General features: G+C 35.8%; 1 protein-coding gene across 3 annotated transcripts in view; it reads right to left on the bottom strand.

The window, feature by feature from the left end:
• The window catches only part of LOC131032496 (uncharacterized), a 104563-nt gene extending 88314 nt beyond the window's left edge, over nucleotides 1–16249 (bottom strand). The window contains exons 1-6 of one of the 3 annotated variants that reach the window (XM_057963506.2): nucleotides 15965–16249; nucleotides 14478–14926; nucleotides 14128–14220; nucleotides 13941–14003; nucleotides 11742–11828; nucleotides 11508–11660 (exon numbers count right to left, since the gene is read on the bottom strand). In XM_057963506.2, coding sequence (XP_057819489.2) covers nucleotides 11508–11660; nucleotides 11742–11828; nucleotides 13941–14003; nucleotides 14128–14220; nucleotides 14478–14903 — 822 coding nt within the window. In that variant the 5' untranslated portion in view covers nucleotides 14904–14926; nucleotides 15965–16249. Of the gene's footprint in view, nucleotides 1–11507; nucleotides 11661–11741; nucleotides 11829–13940; nucleotides 14004–14127; nucleotides 14221–14477; nucleotides 14985–15964 lie in introns of those variants that run through there. The other 2 variants (XM_057963505.2, XM_057963507.2) reach the window with 2 other exon arrangements.
• Nucleotides 16250–23322: the final 7073 nt, after the last annotated feature.

The following is a 23322-nucleotide window of genomic DNA, read 5'->3' as shown; positions in this document are numbered from 1 at the left end:
AACAGCCCCAAGAAAATTTGCCAAAATTGGTTAGGTGGCTGGAAATGAAAATTTCTAAGGACAACTGCCTAACAATGGAGTTTCAGACCTGCAACAACGATAAAATGGTCTAAAAAATGCACAGAAAACTCCATAAAACACCTCCGAATGCTAAATGTTTAAGTTGGAATTGGCTGGGCAATAAAAACTTAAGTCTGAAAATTAATGGCAGCCATTAATGGAGGTCAAAATCTGAAGCAAACCTCAGATCTGAAACGAATCAGCAAGCTGGGAATGATGGCAGCCACAAAACATGCATGAAAATCATCAAAATATGGCACCAAAACACCTCCCAAGCAAAATCGAATTTTTTCCAAGTCTAGCGCCAAAATGGAATTCTGAAAATTGATGTCAATGGCAGCCTTGATCTGCAGCAATGAAGGTCTGAACAGCAAGCATAAATGGTGGAGGAAAAAATCGCCCAAGTCTCCAATCATGAAATTGCCAACTTTCACCAGAAAATGCTAAATTTGGAAAAAATCACCAAACTTAGCAAAATCGAAAATCTAAAACTGGTCTTTAATGGCAGCCAAGAGGAATAGATCAGCAAGCTGGAAAAAATGGAGGAAAATAAATCCTCAATCCCACACTTCACAAAAACGCCTTGCTAAAAAAATTCGCCCAACTTGGAGAAAAATCGCTTTCATGGAGACACTTGGCAGAAATAATAATAAAATAATGCTGAAGTTTCTCTCATATACTTGCTTTCATCTTTCACTTTCACCACACAAACAATGTGGGATAAAAAAACACTTGTATAAGTACTTGCTTGGTGAAACCCTAACTTGCTTCTAGAAGGTTCAAACATTTAATAATTATTGCAAGTTATTAAATTTGCTTTTAAATTTTAAATAATCATTAATAATTATTTAAAAGCAATCAAAATGGGGTTTATTTATTTAAAATATTGCAAATTAAATCCAAAATAAACCTCCAGGGGAAAATAGCTCTTAGTTGGGATTGAAAAATCCCTTCAAAAATCACTTTAAGTGTCAAAATCTACCCCATAAGGGAAATTCGACCCATGCTTAGATAAAAATTCATGCTCAACTTCATCAAAATGCACATAAAAAACCATCCCAGGGGAAATTCAATGTGAGTTTGGACAAAAATGCACTCATTTTGCAAAGATCACACCCCAGGGGAAATTCGATGTGTGTCTGGACAAAAATCCACACTCAAAACTCACTTAACTTGGAAAAAAACATCCCTGGTGGAAATTTGACCTCAATCTGGATGAAAATCCAAACTCAAAACTCTTCATAATGTTCCCAGTGGAAAATCGATCCCTGTCTGGATAAAAATCCGGACAAAAATCCTTACAAAAATGCTCAGTGGAAAATCAATCCCTGTCTGGATAAAAATCCAGACAAAAATCCTCACTTAGTTGTCACAAAAATCTTGGTGGAAAATCGACCCATGCTTGGAATTATCCTTGCATTCCAGTCCACACTTCCAGTCCGCACTCCCAGGGGAAATTCGATGGCAGTCTGGATAAATCCTGACACTTAGCCAAATTTTAACACTTCCAGGGGAAATTCGACCCAGGTGTGGATAAACAGTGGGGGAAATTAGTGGCCAGTATGGATTCCAGGGGAAACCCATGTGTAGTATGGATTTTGAGTGGGGGAATGGATTGGGTAGTCTGGAATGTGAGGGGAAAAACACCTCTAGCATGGATTTTGACCCTTTAACCCTTGGAATAAGGATTTCTTTTAGGATTTTATCATTTTAAACACTCAAAATCACTCAGCGACTTTAAATTTGACTGGACTTATACTAATTTTCCAAAAATATGAGCGAAATGCTAGGAAAATATTGGAATAAAGTGCGAAACCAACTTAAATATTACCTTAGGAGCGAGAAAACAACTCCAAAGGTCTGTGAACACCTTGGCACTTTAAAATCATTGATGCGCGTGTTTAAAAACACGTTAACGTTCAATAGGTCTAACACTGAGCAAAACTTAGGATCATTAAAAATATCATCTTTTGCAACTTGATCCTAACACTTCAAAAACCTTAGACGGCACTAGGCATGATCAAAACTCCGAGACTCGGGCACAGGAAACGCAAAATTGCCCACTAAGCAGCCAAAACCCTAACCTAACGACGCAGGAAGCTGGCAAAGAGGGGGTCCCCGTTAGCAATGGGGCGATGTGTGAAAAGGTCACAACACCGTGGAACACTACGAATCAAACACCTAGTATAAAATTTGGAGTCTTTCACATGCATCTTACAAGTTACAAATTTCAAATTTATAAGTTTACAACTATTGACGAATGACAATTTGATAAATTTTTTGTGACATTGCTTTCTAACTCTTCAATATTTTATTTTGTTGAGTCTTGGTGGACGAATTGGGGTGGAAATACGCCAAATCTCCAAAGATTTGCCCTTCGCATCTTATGCCAACCTTGTAGTGCATCCAACTATGAGCGCAATTGAAGCTTGTTTAAGGGCATCCACACAAAGAAGAGGAACAAATTAGCTCAAAAATGCCTCAATGACCTTGTCTTTGTGCAATACAATCTTTGGTTGTGCACAAGAAAAGTAGAAGGGCCTATCAAATGATCCAATTGATTTGGATGAGATAGATCCTTATAGTGATTGGACAGGGCAGGATGAGTAGCCTTCGTTGTTTACTAAGGATGAGATCCTTGATTTAGAGGTAGGCATTGGAGGTGGGTGCAGCAAGAGATTTGGGATTGGACGACATTGATGAGGCAAATGAGGAGTCATTGCGATCAGCATCTACATCCAGGATGGAGGTCGAACCACAGCTTGTGATGCCAGGTGAGACGGATGAGCCACAGCAAACTCCAAGGACTAGATCCTCTAGTCCTACCACTCCCTTAGTTTTCAGTAGATCAAGGAACAGGAAGATGCAAAAAATTGTATTTACTTTTAGTTTTATAAATACAATTTACTATTTTCATTTCGTTTCAATCTATCAGCCATTTTCATTTCGTTTCAATCTATCAGCCATCGGCATTCCGCATGAGGATGCCATTTTGTACTCAATTTGCCTTCAAATCAATCAAATTTAATAGAGAACACTTTTGTACTCATTTATGGACTCACTAGATGCATCTTCTCATTGAATTTTGCCAAAAAAATGTGTTTCTAATGAAATTTAAGCAATTTTTTAAGTTTAAGTTTTTAAACAATTTTTTCTTGAGTCAAGTTTTTTGGGCCTAACGACTTTTTGCCGAGTCTGACTTTTCCAACTATAGTTACACAACTACAAGATACAGGAACCAATGAGGCCACATATCAATCATGTAAGGATTAAGGTGCCATCCACCTTGTAAATCGTATATATTTAACTATTGCATGTCATTATTTGTTTATGCACTAATAAAGGATGTGGGGCCCACCAATAGCACAAAATTATTTAAGAATTGTTTTTGAGGTGAAAACGTCAATTATGGTTAGCTGATCTTTTGGGGAGCTATTACAAACTAAGACAATCTTTGCAAAACTATTATTAGTCTATGACTTTAAGAGTATCCCCTAATATATATAGGGCTTGTATGACAAACTAGGTGCCTAAATTAGTGGGATTGTTTTTTCAATCACTTATTAAAATTTGTAAGAAGTGTAAGAGTAGTGTAAAAGACTATGTTTAGCGTGCAAGGGTCGTAGGGAATTTTACCATCGGATTTTTGAATTTTGTTTTGATTCATGTTGATGCTTTATGATGGTATTTTGGGGCTCCATTGTAATGTCCCTTACTAGGAGGCTGCCAATTCCTGTAACTTACTAACAGTTCTGATCCGATCTGATCAATGGTCATGTCACTAGATGCTTTTGATTCCTTTCCTTTATATCTCTCAAAGTGAGGAAGAGGTCACACCTCTTCGTTATGGATGTCCTTTGGCAAGAGACACACCCTTTCACCATTAGCACCCTTTGAAAGAGTGCAACTCTTCATTACTTCTAACCTTTAAAGGGGACACAACCTTTCACAATCAGATCTGTACATCTTATAAATCAGATCTTCACTTCTGATTCCCCAAATTATCCCCCTTTCAAATGAAGTTCTCTTCTCCCTTTTATATCTCATGTTTGAGGGAGTCACAACTTTTCATCTTATGCCTTTTGACCATTCATTAAACTTAACTAAATTTTAGTTATGGTTATGTTTAATTTTGTTCTTTTATATTTTTATTTTTATTATTATTGTTTATTATTAAATCCTAATTTGAAAAGGGGACATTACAGTCCGCCCTTCCCAAAATTGCTTGTCCTCAAGCAATGTTCACAGGGTCTTAATCGTAATTCACCTTCTGCTGCGTTGCTCTGATATTACCCAAGGCATTGAAAAGTTGCAAGATTTGCAATTCTAAGACAAGTTTTCTCTCATCACTCTAGCAGAAGGAACCAGGTCATCTTGTAATAGCATCAAAACTGATTTGGATTGACCCAATGTTTGCACGATAGTATGACTCACATCTATGACTTCAAATGAATAAATCCCTATCTTTTGATTCACTCTAGTTATTCTCATATTCTAGATTAACTAAAAATATAGAACCAAACACGAAGCATACACTTGAAAACAAAATATGAATCATGAAGACACGAAGCATGCACAGAGTAAGCACATGAACGTATCCAGACACAAAGCATACACATGAATATATGCAGACATAGTTCACTTGGCCCACATGAGGCGGGAACGTCCATCCAGAACCCTATCCATCTCTTGGAACAACTAATCCACAAGAGGCAGAAGCATCCAACTAGAACTAAATCTATCTCTTGGGCCAATCAATTCATCACTTTACCCATAGGAGGCAGGAACGTCCAACCAGGACTAGATCCATCTCTTGGTGCCTTTGTATGATGTAACACATGCCCATTCCACCACAAGCCATTTTCCATCACCTTTGAATGATGTAACATATGCCCATTTTGTGCCCGCATGGGTAGGTGAGTTGGCTTGGGCCATGGGTTTGCTCCCCATTGGTCTCGGGTTCAACTGCCTCCCGTGTTTAAGAGGGGGACTGCTTGCAGGTTGTGGATCCTCCTTGCAGGGGACTAGTCTCACCTCAGCTCGCCCCTTCCTCGACCCCAACTTGGCAATAAAGTAAGTCCAAGGTAAGGCAGGTTGGGCGTTGGGCTGAGTCACGAGGATACCCCTGTCGTTACCAAAAAAAAAACATATGCCCATTCCACCACAGGTCTTATCCATTGCCTAAGTATGATGTAGCACATGCCCATTCCACCACAGGTCTTATACATTGCCTATGTATGATGTAGCACATGCTTATTCCACCTTAGGTCTTGTCCATTGCCTTTGTATGATGTAACATATGCCAATTCCACCTTAGGTCTTATCCACTGCCTAAGTATGATGTAGCGCATGCCCATTCCACTACAGGTCTTATCCATTGCCTTCGTATGATGTAACATATGCCCATTCCACCTTAGGTCTTATCCATTGCCTAAGTATGATGTAGTGCATGCCCATTCCACCACAGGTTTTATCCATTGCCTTTGTATGATGTAACATATGCCCATTCCACCTTTTGTGCCTTATCCATTGCCTAGGTATGATGTAGCACATGCCCATTCCACCACAGGCCTCATCCATTGCCTTTGTATGATGTAACACATACCCATTCCACCTTAGGCCTTATCCATTGCCTAGGCATGATTTAGCACATGCCCATTCCACCGCAAGTCTTATCCATTACCTAAGTATGATGTAGCACATGCCCATTCCACCTTAGGTCTTCATATAATAATTTCTCTTAATCTAGAGTAAATATTATATACTTGGTTGTCTTCTTCATGCACAATACATGTAACGTCAGATCTCCTTTTGGAATTTACCTTAATTTAGTCCTGAGACAACAATTCCAACTTGAGATGAGAATTGCCATACATTTTATATATATAATTTTTTTTTTAAATAAAAACATTTCATTATAATATTCGACTTAAAATTCTAAGAATAATTTAGATACTAGAACTTATCTTGGTTTAGAGCCACAATGCATTGCTGTTTATGACTGCTTACATAGCATAGGGAATATTATTAGTATCTGATCATTACCAATTAATGATATGTTGTTGATTGTCTGATTATTACATGTAGAACACGTGCATAATACTGTATTCTTAATATATATTGATTGATTATTAAAGTCAGCCATGGTAGTGGAAATTGGGGAATTACAAGTAGGGGAATAGCGATGGGGTCATCTTCTAGGTACACCACCTCATGGTATAAGACCGGGGAGTCCCATGGGGCCAAAGGGGTACGGGTACAAGGGTACTGCCTTTGGGCTTATAAAGGAATGGACTTCCAAGGAACCCTATTGTGAATGGTCCTCATGCTCTCTATCATGGTAAATGAATGCATTAAGAATGTTCAATCATGATAAGTAGGATAGAAGTGGCAAGTTTGAGGGGAATGGTTATAGGGCACCTCACTAGGTACTCCACCTCATATGGATGGCATGGCCACATGAGGCCAAGGGGGATAGTGTTCCGCCTTCGGCCTAGGGTAGAGGATCTCTAGGGCACCCTATCGAGTCACCCTATCTTAGCTCTTCTGTAGTTGAGCCTTCTCAAACTGATTTAAGCGATCTTGTGATGATTTCTAATTTTTATGAATTATGATTGTAAATGATTCCTAACTTGTTTGCAGGGTCTCAATCAAAGGGAAAGGTATCTCTAAGCCTATTTTGTTTCAATTAAAAATTGTGATCTAGGGCAAAATTTGGGTATTTATAAAATTGGGGTCATTACACAAATTGGCTGCAGGATTGAAGGAAGTGAATGTATTGTAATCTTTTATCAAAATAATACAGACTTGAGCTCTATTCCTATGGAGTTTATTTTTCCTTGAAAGGACTTTCTCCACGTAAACATTGTGTTGTGTGAATCTCCCATGTTAATTTGTTATTGCTGATTTAAATCTCCATCTGTATCATACAAGTTATAAATTTCAGATTTGCAACATATTTCAGATTTCCATATTGTAGTAGTCTACCTTCATTTTCTAACAACTCATTATAGGTGTATACCAAAGCAAGGTTACAACACTACAATGTCCGTTTAAAACTTCGGTTACACAAGAAATGAGGCATTACAAATTATCTCCCCTTAATGGAAACTTCCTTAAGCCCACAGGTCAAAGACCTGGTAAAGATGTCGACAATTAGGACCTTTGACCAGCAACATTCAATGTGAATAACCCAATCACATATCCATAATGTTCATAATGTTCACACACCTCAATACACTTGGTCCTAGCGTAGTGCATTTGATTGCAAGCAATCTAAAAGGCAATAAAATAATATCAAACCTAGTGATATTCATATCCAACTACCTTCCATCCAGCAGTTACAAAAATACTGTACTCAGCATGAGCAGAAGACAGCAAACAGCACAATCAACAAACCAGACCAAACCATGAAGATAGACAAACTGAAGTAGACTGACTAATCAACTTGGTCTCCAGCGTAACCAGAGTTTGTGCGCCCTTTAAAATAGCTTTATCCCCACAAGAATAATGTATTCAAAGATGATAGGCATCCTTGATATATCTCATAGTCTGGTTTTCTTCCTTCTATTAAATATCAAATCTGGCATATATCTAGGAAAAGGGCTGACGACAAAGGCAAATACAGTCTGCTACAAGACAAATAAATGACACTTCCCTCAATTTTCTTGACAAAATGACATCAACCTTGACTCCAGATCGGATGGGGTTAGAAAAGGGTTTGCAATCTTCCATTTGGTGCTTCTCCACTAAATCAAAATCATAATTAGGCTATCAAAGTAAGTGAGATGTTAGTGGCAGAACTAGATGACCACTGAAATAGTAACAAGCCTAACTTTGCTACATGAAAAGATGAGCAGAAAAGAGCACACATAGACTGTTTCTTGCCCAATCAACAAACCACTCCAAACCATGAAGATAGACAAGGCCTGAAGTAGACTTGGACATATCATCTTAGTCTGCAGCATAACCAGATTTGTGCACCCTTTCAAAATAGCTTTATCCCCACAGAAATAATGTATTCAAAGATGATAGATGTCCTTGATATATCTCAGGGTCCAGTTTTCTTCCTTCCATTGAATATCAAACCTGGCATATATCTAAGAAAAGGGCTGACAATAAAGGCAAATAAATGAAACTTCCCTCAATTTTCTTGACAAAGTGACATCAACCTTGACTCCAGATCTGATAGGGTTAGACGAGCGCTTGCAATCTTTCATTTGCGAGATTCTCCACTAAATCAAGATCATAATCAGGTTATCAAAGTAAAATGAGATGTTAGTGGCAGAACTTGAAGACCGCTGAAATAGGGACAAGCCTAACTTTGTTACAAGAAAAGGTGGTGTCAAAACAGCCCATAAGAAATCAAAATCCACATAGCATACAAGCATAAGAACACAATTAAAAGCAAAAACAATATTGAGGTTTGAATCTAGCAGGTAAAACCAACAAGTGCCACGTAGTGGCAAGTATTTGCCTTTCATTGTAGTTGTAATGTTAAATGTGATAATAATTCTAATTTCAATAAATTTATTATAGTTATTAAATATATTCTAATAAATTATATAATTTCTGTTTTTATCTAACAGCTTTGTGGCTATTGTTTGTTTGGTCAGATTGTTCTAGTCATTGTAAGTTTTTCATTTTATGTAATTTCTGGTTATATTTTGCAGCCTTGCGGCTGATGTTTGGGCAAATAATTTTAGCTACTTTAGTAGCTTTCTCTATTATTATTTATTTAATTACTTTGTTCAATAGAAATTATTTTTTATATAATTATATAATTATTATTTTAATTTTATTTATATAGTTATAATAAATAAATTTATTTTATTAAAATAAATATAAGTAAATTTTAATATAAATCTTCATTTATTTTTAATTAATTTTCAATTAAAAAATAATATCAAAAATTAAAAATTAAAATAAATAAATAAATTTAATTTATTCAAAAAATTATAAATAAGTTGTAATCAATTTTAAAAGTGATTGCTTTTATGTATTTAAATTAACAAGTGTTCTACCCAGTAGTAAACATAAAACTTAAGTATAAATCATTAAATATATTTTTAGAATAATTTTCATCAAAATATTTTTTATTAAAATATTATATTTTAAATATATTTATTTGTTATTTAATTATATATATTGTTTTATAAAAATTATATCATTATTACATTTATTATTTTATATTATATAATTTAATATTTCTTTAAAAATTAATTAAAACCCATTATTATCAGTTTATTTAAAATAAAATATATCATATGTTATATTCGTATTTAATAATAACAAAGAACCCTTCATTATATCCTACCACCACGTGGTAACATATTCATGTTTCCTTTTTACCACCACATGGTATGCATAAAAATTTACCACTACATGGTAATTAATTTGCTTCCCTTTAAACTTGCTAACTTTATCACCTTCCACTACGTAGCAAATCATGCCCTCTTTACTTTCACAACTACATGGTGTTCCATGTGGATTTTAAAATAGAATTTTAAATTTACTATGAATTTTCAAGCTACTAAAATTAATTGCCTTAGTCGTTAGTAATTTGCTTATTTTACGTTTCTGCATGGTGGGAGTGGAAAGTGGCCTTAAAAAGTGCCAAAAAAAAAATGCAAACGTCCACAAAAATAGTATGTTTCCAAAAACGCCGTGTATAACAGGCAAAATTGTATTATCCAATTGTTGTGAAGATAAATAATTTTTGTAATTTATAAAGTTCAAAAATATAAAAAGTTTTAAAAAAAAGAAAATACTTGCTTATGATTGGTTTAAATAAATTCTTTTAATAACCATTTAAACATAAAAAGTGAAATTTCATTACAATAGTATTGCCTAACGGCAAGTACTAATAACACACAAGAAATGATCAATCTTCTCATATCATGACCTAGGAGCCCACTTCAACAATCAATCGGTTGCTGCATATAATTCTCCATTTGAAGATATCCATTGAAAGCGATACACTTAGCATCCATCTGCCAAACCTCCCAGAAAAAGGTATAAAAGCGATTCTAAAATAAGGGGACTTTGAGTTACCACACTAAACAAATTATTGAGTATCTTATATATAGCTCCTAATTGCTTTGTGATTCAGCATTATGAAATGTGACCTAGTGTTTTATAGATTACTCCCCTAACATAAGCTACATAGACATAGCCATTCCAACAGTTTTTATCCACTCAAATATTTCAACCATCCTTTTTATTTCCCATACTTATTACTATTGGTGGCTCATGTCAGATTATTTAATTAAAAGCTTGGGCTGGCTGTCGCCACACAGATCAAGCCATGTTGGGGGCTAGCCACCACAATGCCCCTCAATAGTCTAGCCAGCGCCTTGAGGTGTTTCACAAATTTGATTGGGCACCACTAGCAAATGGACCATATATTTGAATTTTCGGTTAAGCCCAAATGCTTAGTTATGGAAGTGTGAGGATTTTTATGGGTTTTTGTAATGCTGTAGACTAAATGCATACATATAATCAATCCCAGCATACAATTCTGAACTTTGCAGTATCCTTAACACACATGCAGTCATGCAACTATTCATCCTGCTGATCCTTGAATCTCTGTACAAAACTGAAATGTCCTGCACCAAACATTCTCCTGTGAGTTTTCATCCCCAAGAGGGCAAGGTTCACCTGAAGAGTTCTGTCTACAAACACTAAGCAATTTGCTGTAACAGCATCAACTTCCTGTAGTTGAAGTTGAGTTTCGGGTTTGTCATATTCAAATAGATGTTTTCTCTTTGTCATATGTGCTGTTTAACAGCCCAGCTCCCAGCAATCCTGAATCAAAGGAACCAGTCCAGAAATGGTGGCAACTAACTGACAATTAATTTCCTCAAACGTATACAGCTAACTGAACAACTCTAATTGATATGCTGACTGACTGGCACAGACAGGTAGGAGACTAAAAATCAAACAGCCAACTTATTTTATGGAGTAACTTACTGACTGACTTTATTCTAACTGGAGCAGACTGAATCGCTTTATTCTGATTGAAAGACTTAATCTTTTTTATTCTAATCATGGACAGAGGACTTAATAAGTGCTGTGGTTTAAAAGTGTGCATTATGCTATGGGAGTGTGTGGATTTTTTTGGGTTTTTCAGTTTTGGCAATCATTTTGATATTATCTCAGACTCTAGTCACTCTCAGGAGCTTCTCTGTGATTAATTTGTGGTTATCATCAATACATTCATGATTTTGAGATTTTTTTTATAAACCACTTAATGTCCCCTATCCTCTCAATCAAACAAAGGAATTTGGGTTCCTAGAATTATCATAAATTCAAAAATCAGTTCCATAAGTGAGCACAAAATCATTTTTTTCCAAAACACTTATATCATGCACTTGACAATGCCTTGGAATGCCACTACACTGGAATGAAGAAATATAAATAACAAAAATAAGACTATAAACTTTCACCTCCAAAAATTCTTGTATTAGCATTGGTAAAAATTTCACTTCAAGTTTATTACGAGGATCAAAGGATTCTCCATATTTTCTAGCTTCTTTAGCTTCTTTCTTGACCATTATCTTCCATTTTTTAATCAGCTGAGGATGTAGGCAGAGCTCCATCTGCAACCCAGCAATAATTGTATATATCAAATTTTGAGAAAATATCCTTACATACTAATGCAAAATAACACTGCTTATTACCTGAAAACGGCCATAAGAGAGACTGTGCCATAGCTGTAAATGTACTAGCTTGAGCACTGTTCCACGTACCATTTCATCTTCCAAGCTCTGCAAGGTAAAGCATTCATCTTAGAGTTTCTAAATGACAGTTGTGGAAAATGATATGGAAAGCAAACAGAAAGAAACAGTGAAAGATATACATATATACAGTATTTGCGTACTTCCGCCAATAGGACGTTTGAAACTGAATTTCAACGGGGCATCCAGGGGGCAATCCTGGACCATCTGGAGCCAGTTTCATGATCAGAGATGAGAAAGGAAATTTTATTTGGGAGAGGTCAGTCAAACTCCATGATGGCACCAATAATGATGCTGAGTATGCAGCTCTTCTTGGCGGCCTTAAGCTATGCGGGAAGAAAAAATTTCAACAGGTTGACATTGAAGGTGACTCCCTCAATGTAATCTGAGCAGTTATCACTGGAAAAGCCCCGAATTGGGAATCTACAATGTAGCTAAATGCAATCCGAGACCTTTTGGGGGAAATGGACTATACAGTAAAACATATTTTTTGCGAAGGGAACAAAGAAGCAGATTTTTTATCTAACTGTGTTATTGATCGAAACTGTGACTCCATCATATCAGACATCACATCTGCCTGGAGCAGACTTACCCTCTCTGTTGGTGTGCCGCCTTTGGACGCCTCCATTGCGGAATGAAAGGCAGAAAAGGAAGGTTGGAGCTGCGACATGGCAGGTGTGCAGAACACTTGGCGATTAGATCTGATCCCTTCAGGATTTGGATAGATTTGTAATGATGGTCGAAGGGATAGCTCCCATTTATAAAACGCTTAGCGTTCAAAACAGGAAAGCCAAGACAGTTGAGCCAAGCATGGTGGAGTCTTCTATGTCAAGCAATGAGGAAGCGGAATTTATCCACATTCTAGAATGTAAGTGTGACTGTTCGCAGATGGTAGAGGAGCAACTGAAGACAGTTTTTGACTTTGATGGTAATGTGGAGGAAGACACCATTCGCAGGATTTTCGGGAGCAGTGTTCTGGAAGGACCCCATGTGCATGGTGCCGAACTACTGGAGAGGTTCATGTATGACATCACCAGAAAGACAGGAAACTATGAGATGACAGAGAAAGTTGTTTGGCGACTAATTGCCCCCTAATCTGTGTCAGCCAGCTGTGGGAGCCCTATGAAACTAAAGGAGGAGTCATTCCAAGGAAAGGTGGCGTATGCATTCAAAATTGAAGAGGTCATCAAAGATGGGAATATGACAGACACTGTAATGGCGATGAGGGACTGTTTGGGGAGAAATAACATGGAAACTTATGAATACATGATGAGTGTAAATGGAAAGCTGTTTCCCCAGAGCAGATTGAGCATGCCCAGAAGGTCATTGAAGCCATAAGAGTCCTGGTCTACACTCTCTGCTGATCTTATGTAACCCTTTTCTTATGTTTTAATGGAAAGGGAGCTACCCCCTTAGGTAGCAATTTGCAAAAAAATTAAATATATATATATATATATATAGTATTTGTGTACATATATACATTATTATATAAACTTAAAAGAGAAAGCAGATGAAACTTAGAATAGTCTCATAAGAATGTTGACAAATTAATGGAAAAATAGAACAAAGTTTTTGTTTAGTCATATTGCATTGTGCTATTTCCTTACAGTAATCCCTGGACACAGGATTAATGTGTAACCCAAGTTTGTGGAACATAAATTATGGGGATTATAGAATTTTATCAATATTGAAAACATTTTGTGACCATGGCATAAACAGTTATGTGTTGAACCACCATAGGAAATATATCATCAAGGAACTCAGAAAACATAATATTCACATATCCTTCAAATTACGTAACTATTTTTGGCTAAAGTTAGTGCAGAACTCAGAACATTGCATAATCACTTATCCTTTGTAGATGTCAAGTTTTGAGACTACTTTAAGCATTACCAGCTGGAATGTCTAAATCATAGTATTAAGTGATAAATCTCAATAAGATCAATTCAGACCATACAAAAGACCCTAAACTGTTCCTTCCAATTTGAGATAGGGACCATAGAGATGAGGTAGTAATTATGCAGGGATCCACATCATCCAAGATACTGAATGAATCTCATAATTTCCGATACACCGCCCCTGCTGTATCTGATGCATTTGATAAGGCGAGGGATTAAAGGAAAAGAGAGGCTAACTTCATACCTGGAATGAGTGGATCATAAAAAGCAAGTAATTTATCTTCTCTGCAATGTTTAAGCTTCTTTCCTGAAACATGGCACATACAAAAAGGAATATTACCTCTTCGGTCTTATATAGTAAAATGACATCAAAAGCCAATGAATTATTAAGAGCATCCAATCAGTAGTGAGAATTTATTTTCCCAGAAAACCTGCTGTTTCAGTAATAAAACACGTCTTAAGAAACCTTCAAATGCTTCCTCCCTGTCATGAAAGCATCTCCAAGCTGGGACATTTTCCCGAAACTGACTTGTCCAGAAGATCCCGACCATAAACAAACAGCACACACATGGTAAAAAAAATGTGTAAGTAAAAACATGAATAATACAAATAGAAGTGAGATGGCTTTCTAAATCAAAAAGATATAACTAAAACAAAAAATCTCAAAACAGGAAATTCATAATACAGCAAATTTATTAAAGTACAATTCAACATAAGAAACAAGGTAAAAGGACCATTTTCAGAAGGGTATCCAAGTTAACAAGGATATCAAGAAACCAACCTTTTCATTAACCATTAGAATGATTGACATGACATGCTCGAATGTTGAATTCTCAGGATCAAAATTAGGCCACAAATAATTTTCAAGGTATTGGCTAACTTCAAGAACCATCACCCTGTGCAAAGGAACAGATTTGCTGCCACTCGTATCAAGAAGTTCAGTTCTATAAATCTCATCCACGAGACTTGGACTGAAAGAAGGCTTTGACACTCCATCTCGAGATATTGACCAGTTTGCAGCTGCAATTTTGGTGATCCGATCTCTCTGAATTTCATTAAGAGTAATTGTATTCCCTGCAATTAACCCGGTTTTCTGTTCCACTGATTTTTGAAGTGTCTCGTCTATTTCTGTTCCAGGTGGAAGTGGATATTCTGCTACATGAGCTCTTTTTTGCACATAAAATTCTGCAACCCGAGCAGTAGCCATAGTACCAGGAAGAAAAGTTTAAACTGCAGATGAATATTTCGGATGTTTGTACATGTAAGGTTTTGCTGAAATTGTGGAAGACTGTCAAATGAAACATACCCGTGCAGTTACTGAATTTGCCTGAACAAGAAAAGTTCCTATCCTTTTTCTCTTAGGAGACATAACTTTCTTTTTTAACAACACATTCAGCCCTTGTGTTCGAGCATTATTCCAAATCAAAATTTGCAAATAAATATCATTCTAAGAATCAAAACCAAGAAACTCTAAAATGAAAACAAATACTTTTTTAAATTTCCTAATACCCAAACAGTTTAACATATCGTTTCCAATGGACTATTCTACTTATTCAGAGTCGGACAGTAAACCCTACAATAATTCCAAACAGAATGCCCATAAAAAGAACAACCGTAAAGAAGTGACAATGTCACCTCATTCCAAGACTGTAAATTAGCATCCCTCTAAAGTCTCCTACAAATATCTTGAGAAATTCAAATTTTTAAAACAATAAACCCCCTTCAGTTTTACAAACAAATGCATCTTCGATGTTAACGTAATTATTTAATCTAGGTCAACAAGCAACGAGATATTAATGATACAACCTGCCGCTGTTAAAACACTCATGTTATATAAGCTATAACTGTTAAGATTTTCCATCGTGATAGAAAATTCTTCTATTGTTTTTCTGCAGCTTTGGCAGTGTGGGTATCTCTAAAATTCTTCTTCTGTGTAAGTGGTAAGTGTAGGACTTATCATGAAAGGGTCAAAGGAGTCACTAAGATGGGCAACAAGCGGGTTAAGTTCCAGAAGCCTTTTGATTGATGCCCAAATCATCTGCAACATCTTCTGATAAGCATTGGCGTTTATTAGCATTAGTAAAGTTGAGTATTAGCTACAATACGCATATGTTTATTACAAACAATTTCATGTTTATTAAGATAAACATTACAAACGGTAGTATTTTGATACAGCAACACCAAATACTAAAATCAGATAAACAAACCATTTAATATATCAGGATAAAATGAATTCATCAACAAAAAGAAAAGAGAAAACCAGTGAACCTGTTGGAAAAGCAACCTCCAGCTAGTTGCTACTTAGGTCTCTCACTGCTGCTCATGACATCTGCAAACTTTCCGTGCCCTTTCTTTTAAATAAAAGCCCAAAACCCCGAGAGTAAGGGAACAAGCTGGAAGAAGAAACAGGACGCGTCTGGGATATGTAATTGTTTTGTTTTCTTTTTTAAATTGAAAACGGTAAAAGTTACATCAACGAACGAATACTGATGCCTTTGTTCCTCTGCATATGCTAGATTATCTCATGGGAAGAAAATTGAATCAAATTCGTGTTTAATCATCAATAGTTAATCTTAATTTGAATGCATAGGTATGCTGGAATTCAAATAGCTTTCGGGATAGAAATTGAAAGTTTTATCATGTAAGGGTAAGTGGTTCAATGGTGAAAATTCTAATTAATCATAATTTGAAAGTTTGGATGTAGATATTCTCATTAATGTATTTATAATTCTTTCTCAAAATAAATATAAAAATTTTATTTTTTAATTAAAATTAAAACATATGTAAAAATGTCTAAAATAACTCAAGTAACTCTTGTAGGCAATAAGAATTTTTCCAAGATCTAATTTTCTATTAACATAATTAGTCAAATTTGTCAATATTTTAGAAGAAACAAATATGGATTTGTGTCGAGGTTTGGGGCTATTTGGTCTTTTGTATTGGTGCAAATCATTGGGTGAAATATTTTGGTTGGGGCTAGAGAATATCAAGAAGGGCGATGAGTGACTATGAAGGGCTTTAGAAAAAGACTCGGCTCTTTCTAGAAGGCGACAAGGCAAGCATCAGGAACACATCAGCAGGAAGGGGATTCAGTACTAAGAATGACATTGAATCAACAAGTGGGCCCTAGGCTGCAATCTGACAGGTTTGCCCACCCTATCTTTGTTCCCAACTTGTCTCCTCTTTATTGTATTTCTTATCTCTCTTCTTTTAGCAATGGACAACCAATCAGCATCATTCATGAAAAACGGGCATGAGATCACTGGGTTTGTTGAAACAAACTATCTAGGTCAAGTTCATCAATCAAAATGGAAAAGTGGATCTAGGTCAATGCCAAGTAATTTCAGGGTATCTTAAAGCATAGGCTTGTCTGTCTAAAGTGGGCATGGGAAAGAAAAAAGCATTCTTGAGAGTAAATAATATGGGCCTCGACCACAAGGGTGACTCAAAAAAAGTCCCCTTTAAATGCAATAAAACCTTTGAAGATTTTGTCATCTATAGCCCTAGTTCCACACCTCTCACTTGGTCCTTTGATTTATATATGCAAGGATTGATAAATGCCAAGGGGAGGTTGGAGGTCTTGGAAGTCAAAGAGAAGGAGAGGGACCACAAAATGTGTGTATTAATAGTAGCAAATCAATCCTTAGCAAATAGTAATAAAGTGTTAAAGGAGCAATTGGCATTGTTGCAAAAAACATTTTTTGTTGGGAATCTTGAGTGGCAAGGTATGAAGGTTGCCTGGCAAATTATGAAAGATTCAGTAGCAACAGATAAAGATGTGATTAATACTAAAGAATTTCAGGTTGAGGAGAAAAAACTTCACTAAGAGAACTTACATGGAGGGATAGAAATTGAAGAAGATAAGATAAGTTTCTGAAGAGTTTCCAAACCTTAGGCCTAAGTCAGTAGAAATTTTTCAAATATAAAGGAAGAAGCAAATAGCCAGGTTGAAAGAATGCAAGGTAGAGAGCTTAAAGAAAGGCAAGATAGAGCAGCAAACATAATTATCAAAAGAGTGAGGTTATGGGAAAAATGAATGTACTCTCGATCTTGCAAGAGACTTCTTAAGAGACATGTTGCTTTGGCAAGGTCAAATATGTCAAGCATGGAGGGTTGTAAGATATGTGATGAGAAAGATGGGCCCATAAAGGTCACCATGTCAAGCGTTCATGACGAGAAAAATCTTTTATTCAAAAAGTAGCTATTGAGGAGTTCTTGTTTCTTCTTACATTAAGATTTAATTGTTAGGTAGTAAGATGAGAGAAGAGTTGAAGTGGTAAAGATTAGAGCAACTGGAGATGAGGGTGAAAAGGCATGGTTGTTCAAGGGCAAAGCCATTTGATTTTGTTTTACCTCTAACACACCTTTGAAATCAATGAGAACATATGTTCTACAATCTCTCCCTTTGTCATCGATGACAAACAACAAAATTTTATTAGCACACCAACACAAGCCAAACCAACCTGGAACTCCTCTTGTGTGATACAATTGAAGCTTTTGTGCATTTGAAGCATTTTGAGTTCCTTTCTCCCCTTTGACATCAATGGCAAGCGACAACATTTTAGGTTTCTTTCTCCCTATTTGGATTCTAACTCATCTTAAAGAAATAACATTTTGGATCCCTTTCTCCTTGATGCTCTCCCTCTAAGCTCCACACTCCACTAGCTCATGTACCCTTCTATTTCTACCCAAATTATGCTCTAAGTCACTCCATGAGACCACCAAGTCTACTTACATCAAGGATTTAACACTTCCCCTCAATTTGTGTGTCCTCTTGATTCGAGAGGAGGGAGCAACCACTCTCGACTTTTGTCAAAGATGTTCAAAAGTCTCTCTAGGAAGGGATTTTTGTGAAAATGTTTGCAATTTGCTCCTTAGTCTCAACATACTCCAACTTCACCTCTTTAACGACCGCTTTTTCTCTCAAAAAATGATACTTAATTGCAATATATTTTGTCCTTAAATGTATCACCAATTTTTTTGAAATATTTATTGCAATTGTATTGTCACAAAGAACGGAAATGGGCTCATGAAACTCTACTTTCATCCCCATTAAATTCTACTTCATCCATAAAATGTAAGTGCAACAAGAAACTGCTACAATGTAGTTTGCTTTTATTGTAGACAGGGATATTAAATCCTACTTTTTGCTTAACCAAGACACAAGATTGTAACCAAGAAAGAAAGCTCCACCAAATGTACTCTTTCTATCATCTATACTCTCAGCCCAATCTACATCTATGTATGCAGTCAAATTAAAATTCTCACTTTCGGGATATCACAAACCAAACTCCATTGTTGCCTTTAGATATTTGAATATCCTCTTCACTGTCTTGACATGAGTTTCCTTGTATGTTACGTGGAACCTATCAACCATACCAATTGCCTGCATGATATCTAGTCTAAATGAAGTCACATACAAAAAAATACCAATCATTGACTTGTACAAAGTTTGATTCGTCAGAGCATATTCAGCATCCTAAATTTACACCTAGTAACCATAGGCATACTTACCGGTTTGCATTCTTCTATCTTAAACTTACTCAACATCTCTTTCTTGTACATGGTTTGAGAAATTAATATACCTTTTTATAAGTTCTAAGATATTTGTAAACCAAGACAAAATGACGACACACCAAGAATTGACATTTCAAACTCTTTCTGTATTGCATTATGAAACTCTTTACACATTTCATCACTTTTACCTCTAGAAATAATGTCATCAACATAAACAACAACAATCAACAATTGATCTCCTTATAATTTTATGCATAAATTATTATCTACACTACCTCTCTTGAAACCTTTCTATTGTAGATATCTATCCAATTTGGAATACCATACTGTAGAGGCTTGATTAAGTCCATGAAGAGCCTTCTTCAACCTGCACCCAAAATTTGGCTTGCCTAAACACTAGAACTCTTATGATTGTTCAATGTAGACCTCTTCTTCTAACTCTTCATTCAAAAATACAAATTTGACATCCATTTGATACACTTTGAAATTCTTAAATGCTAATAGTGTCTAAAACATTCTTATTGCCTCTAACCTTACAACCAGATAAAATGTCTCCTCAAAATCAACTCCTTCAACTTGAGCTTATCCTTTGCAGACAAGTTTGGCCCTATTCCGGACCACTTTTCCTTCTTCATTCAACTTATTTATAAGGACCCATCTGGTACAAATAACATTCTTGCCTTTAGGTCTTGGAACCAACTCCCAAGTTTCATTTTTCTCAATCTAAGATAACTCTTCCCCCATTGCTTCTAACTATCCCTTTTCTTTGCTATCCTCTATACAAGGGCTTGATTTGATTTTTGACAATAAGGTGAAATGTATCTATTCATTTTCTTTCTCAATTATTATCTAGGTCTAAACACCACTATCTTTGTGTTGGCAGTTGTAGTCATTGATGTCAACCTACAACTTGTGTGGTGTCATTAATGATATGTCTGGTATATGACGATTGTCAGAGTATGGGGAGATTGTTGCCAATTGTTGTCATTGATTTTCAGGTGTTTTCATTTATATAAAGTACAGATGGACGATGGTTGAAAATGCTCTATGTTGTGGATGTCCACCTTCTTGGTGTTTGATGTCTACACTCAGTATGATGATGTTGATGGCAAAGATGGTATAAAGATGATATCATATTGAGATGAGGATTAAAATCACTAAGATGAGGATTAGAAGCATGATGATGATATCATGTTTAGATAAGGATTAGAAGCATGGTAATAAATTTGATGTGATTTTGATGATGGCCTATCTCTCTTGTTTACTCCTAAGTGAGAAAATGATGTTTCTAGGATATTCTAATATTGGGAAGATTGATGAAGTAAGTAATTGCAGGAATGTATGCTAAAGATAGTTTGAAAGAATGCTCTACATTCCTCCATATTTTATGACATGGTCTTATGGAATTGAACGTAGCATGTAATGTGGATGTTTCACTCCTATCTCTCCATTTCACTAGTGTTGCAGGTGTTGTTGTTGGTAATTGCAATTTGTTGGCAGTCTAGTTGTCTGTTAGGATTGGTCTAGAAAATGCTCTACATTTCTCCACATTGATATTTTTGTAGTTGTGGCTTGGAGGACATGCTTGTAATGTTTTTTTTTATTGTATCAATTAAAGTTTCAAGTTCTAAAGTATTCTACAAGAGTAGATAATGATGATTTGTTTGTAATTGTGTCTTCTAGATTTCCAGAATGAAGTGTTATGTATCTATTTGTGTTGTGCCCATATATTTTGATGTGATAGTGAGAAGCAAGTATTTGGGAATGTTTTTGTATGTTCAAGGAGTGTTCATATATGTGTTGTATATTATTGGATGATCTGTTTAGTGTCACATCGTATCTAGTGCTAGTTTTTCAAGGTAATTGTTGTGATTTGATCGATAGAGTTTGTTCTTAAGGATTTGTGCTAGCATTGGAGGTTTTGTTAAGTTGTATTTGGGTCCTACTTTGGTTTTTGGGGATCCATATTAAATCAATTCATTTGGCAGATATGTTTTTGGGCCCAATAGTTACTTATAATGTGGTTTATCTATACATTACCTTGTTGTTGACTTTGGAGGATGTGTACCAGTGTGTGTGATGTTTGGGACCACTTAGAAAGTTGTAATATAATGTTTTAGGTCCTTTCTATCTCCTATATTGGACCACTTTCACTGCAATTGTGTTTAGTGGTTGACTCGATAGGACTTATGCTTGTCCCATGTTCTGGCCAACCTAATTTATGTTTTGTAACGAAGAGGATGGTCATCATCATCATCATAATCTTCACAAACTACAAGCTAGATAAACCACATTGAATAGCATTCCTTGCCTTAGCATTATTCTCACAATACCTCTTTCCAAATTGATCTCTTGGAGGACTATTAGGTATTTCATAAACATGCACAACTAATTGCCAAATATTAAACCCTAGTGCCATCAAATGTGATTCCATCTTAACACTCTGAAAAGCATAATTGGATTCATCAAAAAGTGGTGCTTTATTTGAAGACAAACCTTCTTGAGCCATTGAATGTACCATCTTGAATCCACCTCAAGCTATTAAAAAAATTTCAAGGAACTTAGATCTAATACCAATTGAAGAGCACACAATATACCGAGAGGGTATGGTGAATCGATATATATTGATTTCAACTTAATTAAACATTAATTATCACTAACAATTTCTTCAAATATGAACCCCAAACCATCAAAGTAGTATTTACTAATGTTTCCTCAATGATAAAGCATTAAATCAACATGCATCACACATCCACATAAAGTACACTATATTTACATGGAAACCTATAATGTGAAAAAACACAGTGATAATAATTGCTTGGATCAATAGCTCAAATCCAACCTCACAAAAATGATAGATCACTTACAATATGAATTAGGTACCAACCTATTAGAGACACCAATCCCCAATTACATTTTAGGCACCAACCTACAAGAGACACCAATCCCCAATTATATTTTTAGGCACCAACCTACAAGACACACCAATCCCCTATTCCAATATTGAGCACTAACTCATGAAATGAAACACCAATTCCACCAAAATACAAAATATATGAATTGCGAGCCTTCAAATTGAAGATATAGCTTGTTTTTTAATCTAAATAACCTTCATAACCCTCTCCCACTCTACATATGAACGTTTGATGAAATTGCACAATGATTGGAATGAAACTCACATAACATCACCCTCGTACTATACATCAATCATTCAATTTTTGGATATTACAATAATGGACACACTAGGTGTTGGATTATTTGGGAGATTGTTGGATTTGGTTGTTCATTGCTGCTACTAGGATATGTCGTTGTCATTGATGACAACATATTCCTGTGAGTTATTCCGATGAGTTTGGGAAGATTTTCTGATCCGGTTTGAAGTTCTTTGTTTATCAGTTTTTGTCAGTATTCCCTCCGGTATATTCCAATGTGATCAGATCTTGTGTTGAGATTTTGGATTATTGTTCAGGAAGATCTTGTGTATCTTCATTTCAGACGGTTCGTGATTTGGTGCTCTACAAGTTATCTTTCTTCATGACAGTTGATGATTGGTTGTGTTCTTGAGCTTTGAGACGTTGACCGATGAAGATTTGAAAAGTGGTGTTGGTGCAACTATTCTGGATGATTCTAACATGCTTGATGATGTTTCCTAGTCGTGTCCTATTTTTTTTTGCGATCCGCATTGAATGTTGAGCATCTTTTGGTGATTTCTTTGAACCGGTGATAATTTATGTGTTATGCAGTATTTCCGTTGGTGTAGCATGTTGCTATTGATCTTGGTGGGATTTCCAGTGGATGTAATTGTTTGGGAATTTGAATCAAGTCCATGCTATGTAATGTAAATCATAATATTGGTCTAGTGGTTGATCTTTGTATCCTGTAATGTAATTTTTGTAATTGTGAGTTAAGGGTTGAGGGTTTAGCCGACCTTGTTATCAAGGTTGATGATTTGTATATATAGGTGATATACTTATGTAATTTTGGTGTCGGTATTGTGTCTGCATTATCAGAGAGAGGTAAATGTGTGAACAAGGACATATCATTCAATGAAGTGTTGTGGTGAGTTTGGTGTTGCAGGGCAGACAACTGTGCTTAACCAGAACTGTCAT

This window comes from Cryptomeria japonica, chromosome 11 (assembly GCF_030272615.1).
Source record: "Cryptomeria japonica chromosome 11, Sugi_1.0, whole genome shotgun sequence".
In the NCBI taxonomy this organism is placed as follows: Eukaryota; Viridiplantae; Streptophyta; class Pinopsida; order Cupressales; family Cupressaceae; genus Cryptomeria; species Cryptomeria japonica.
Note: the sequence above shows the minus strand (reverse complement) of the source record. Positions and strands in the feature narration are given on the sequence as shown.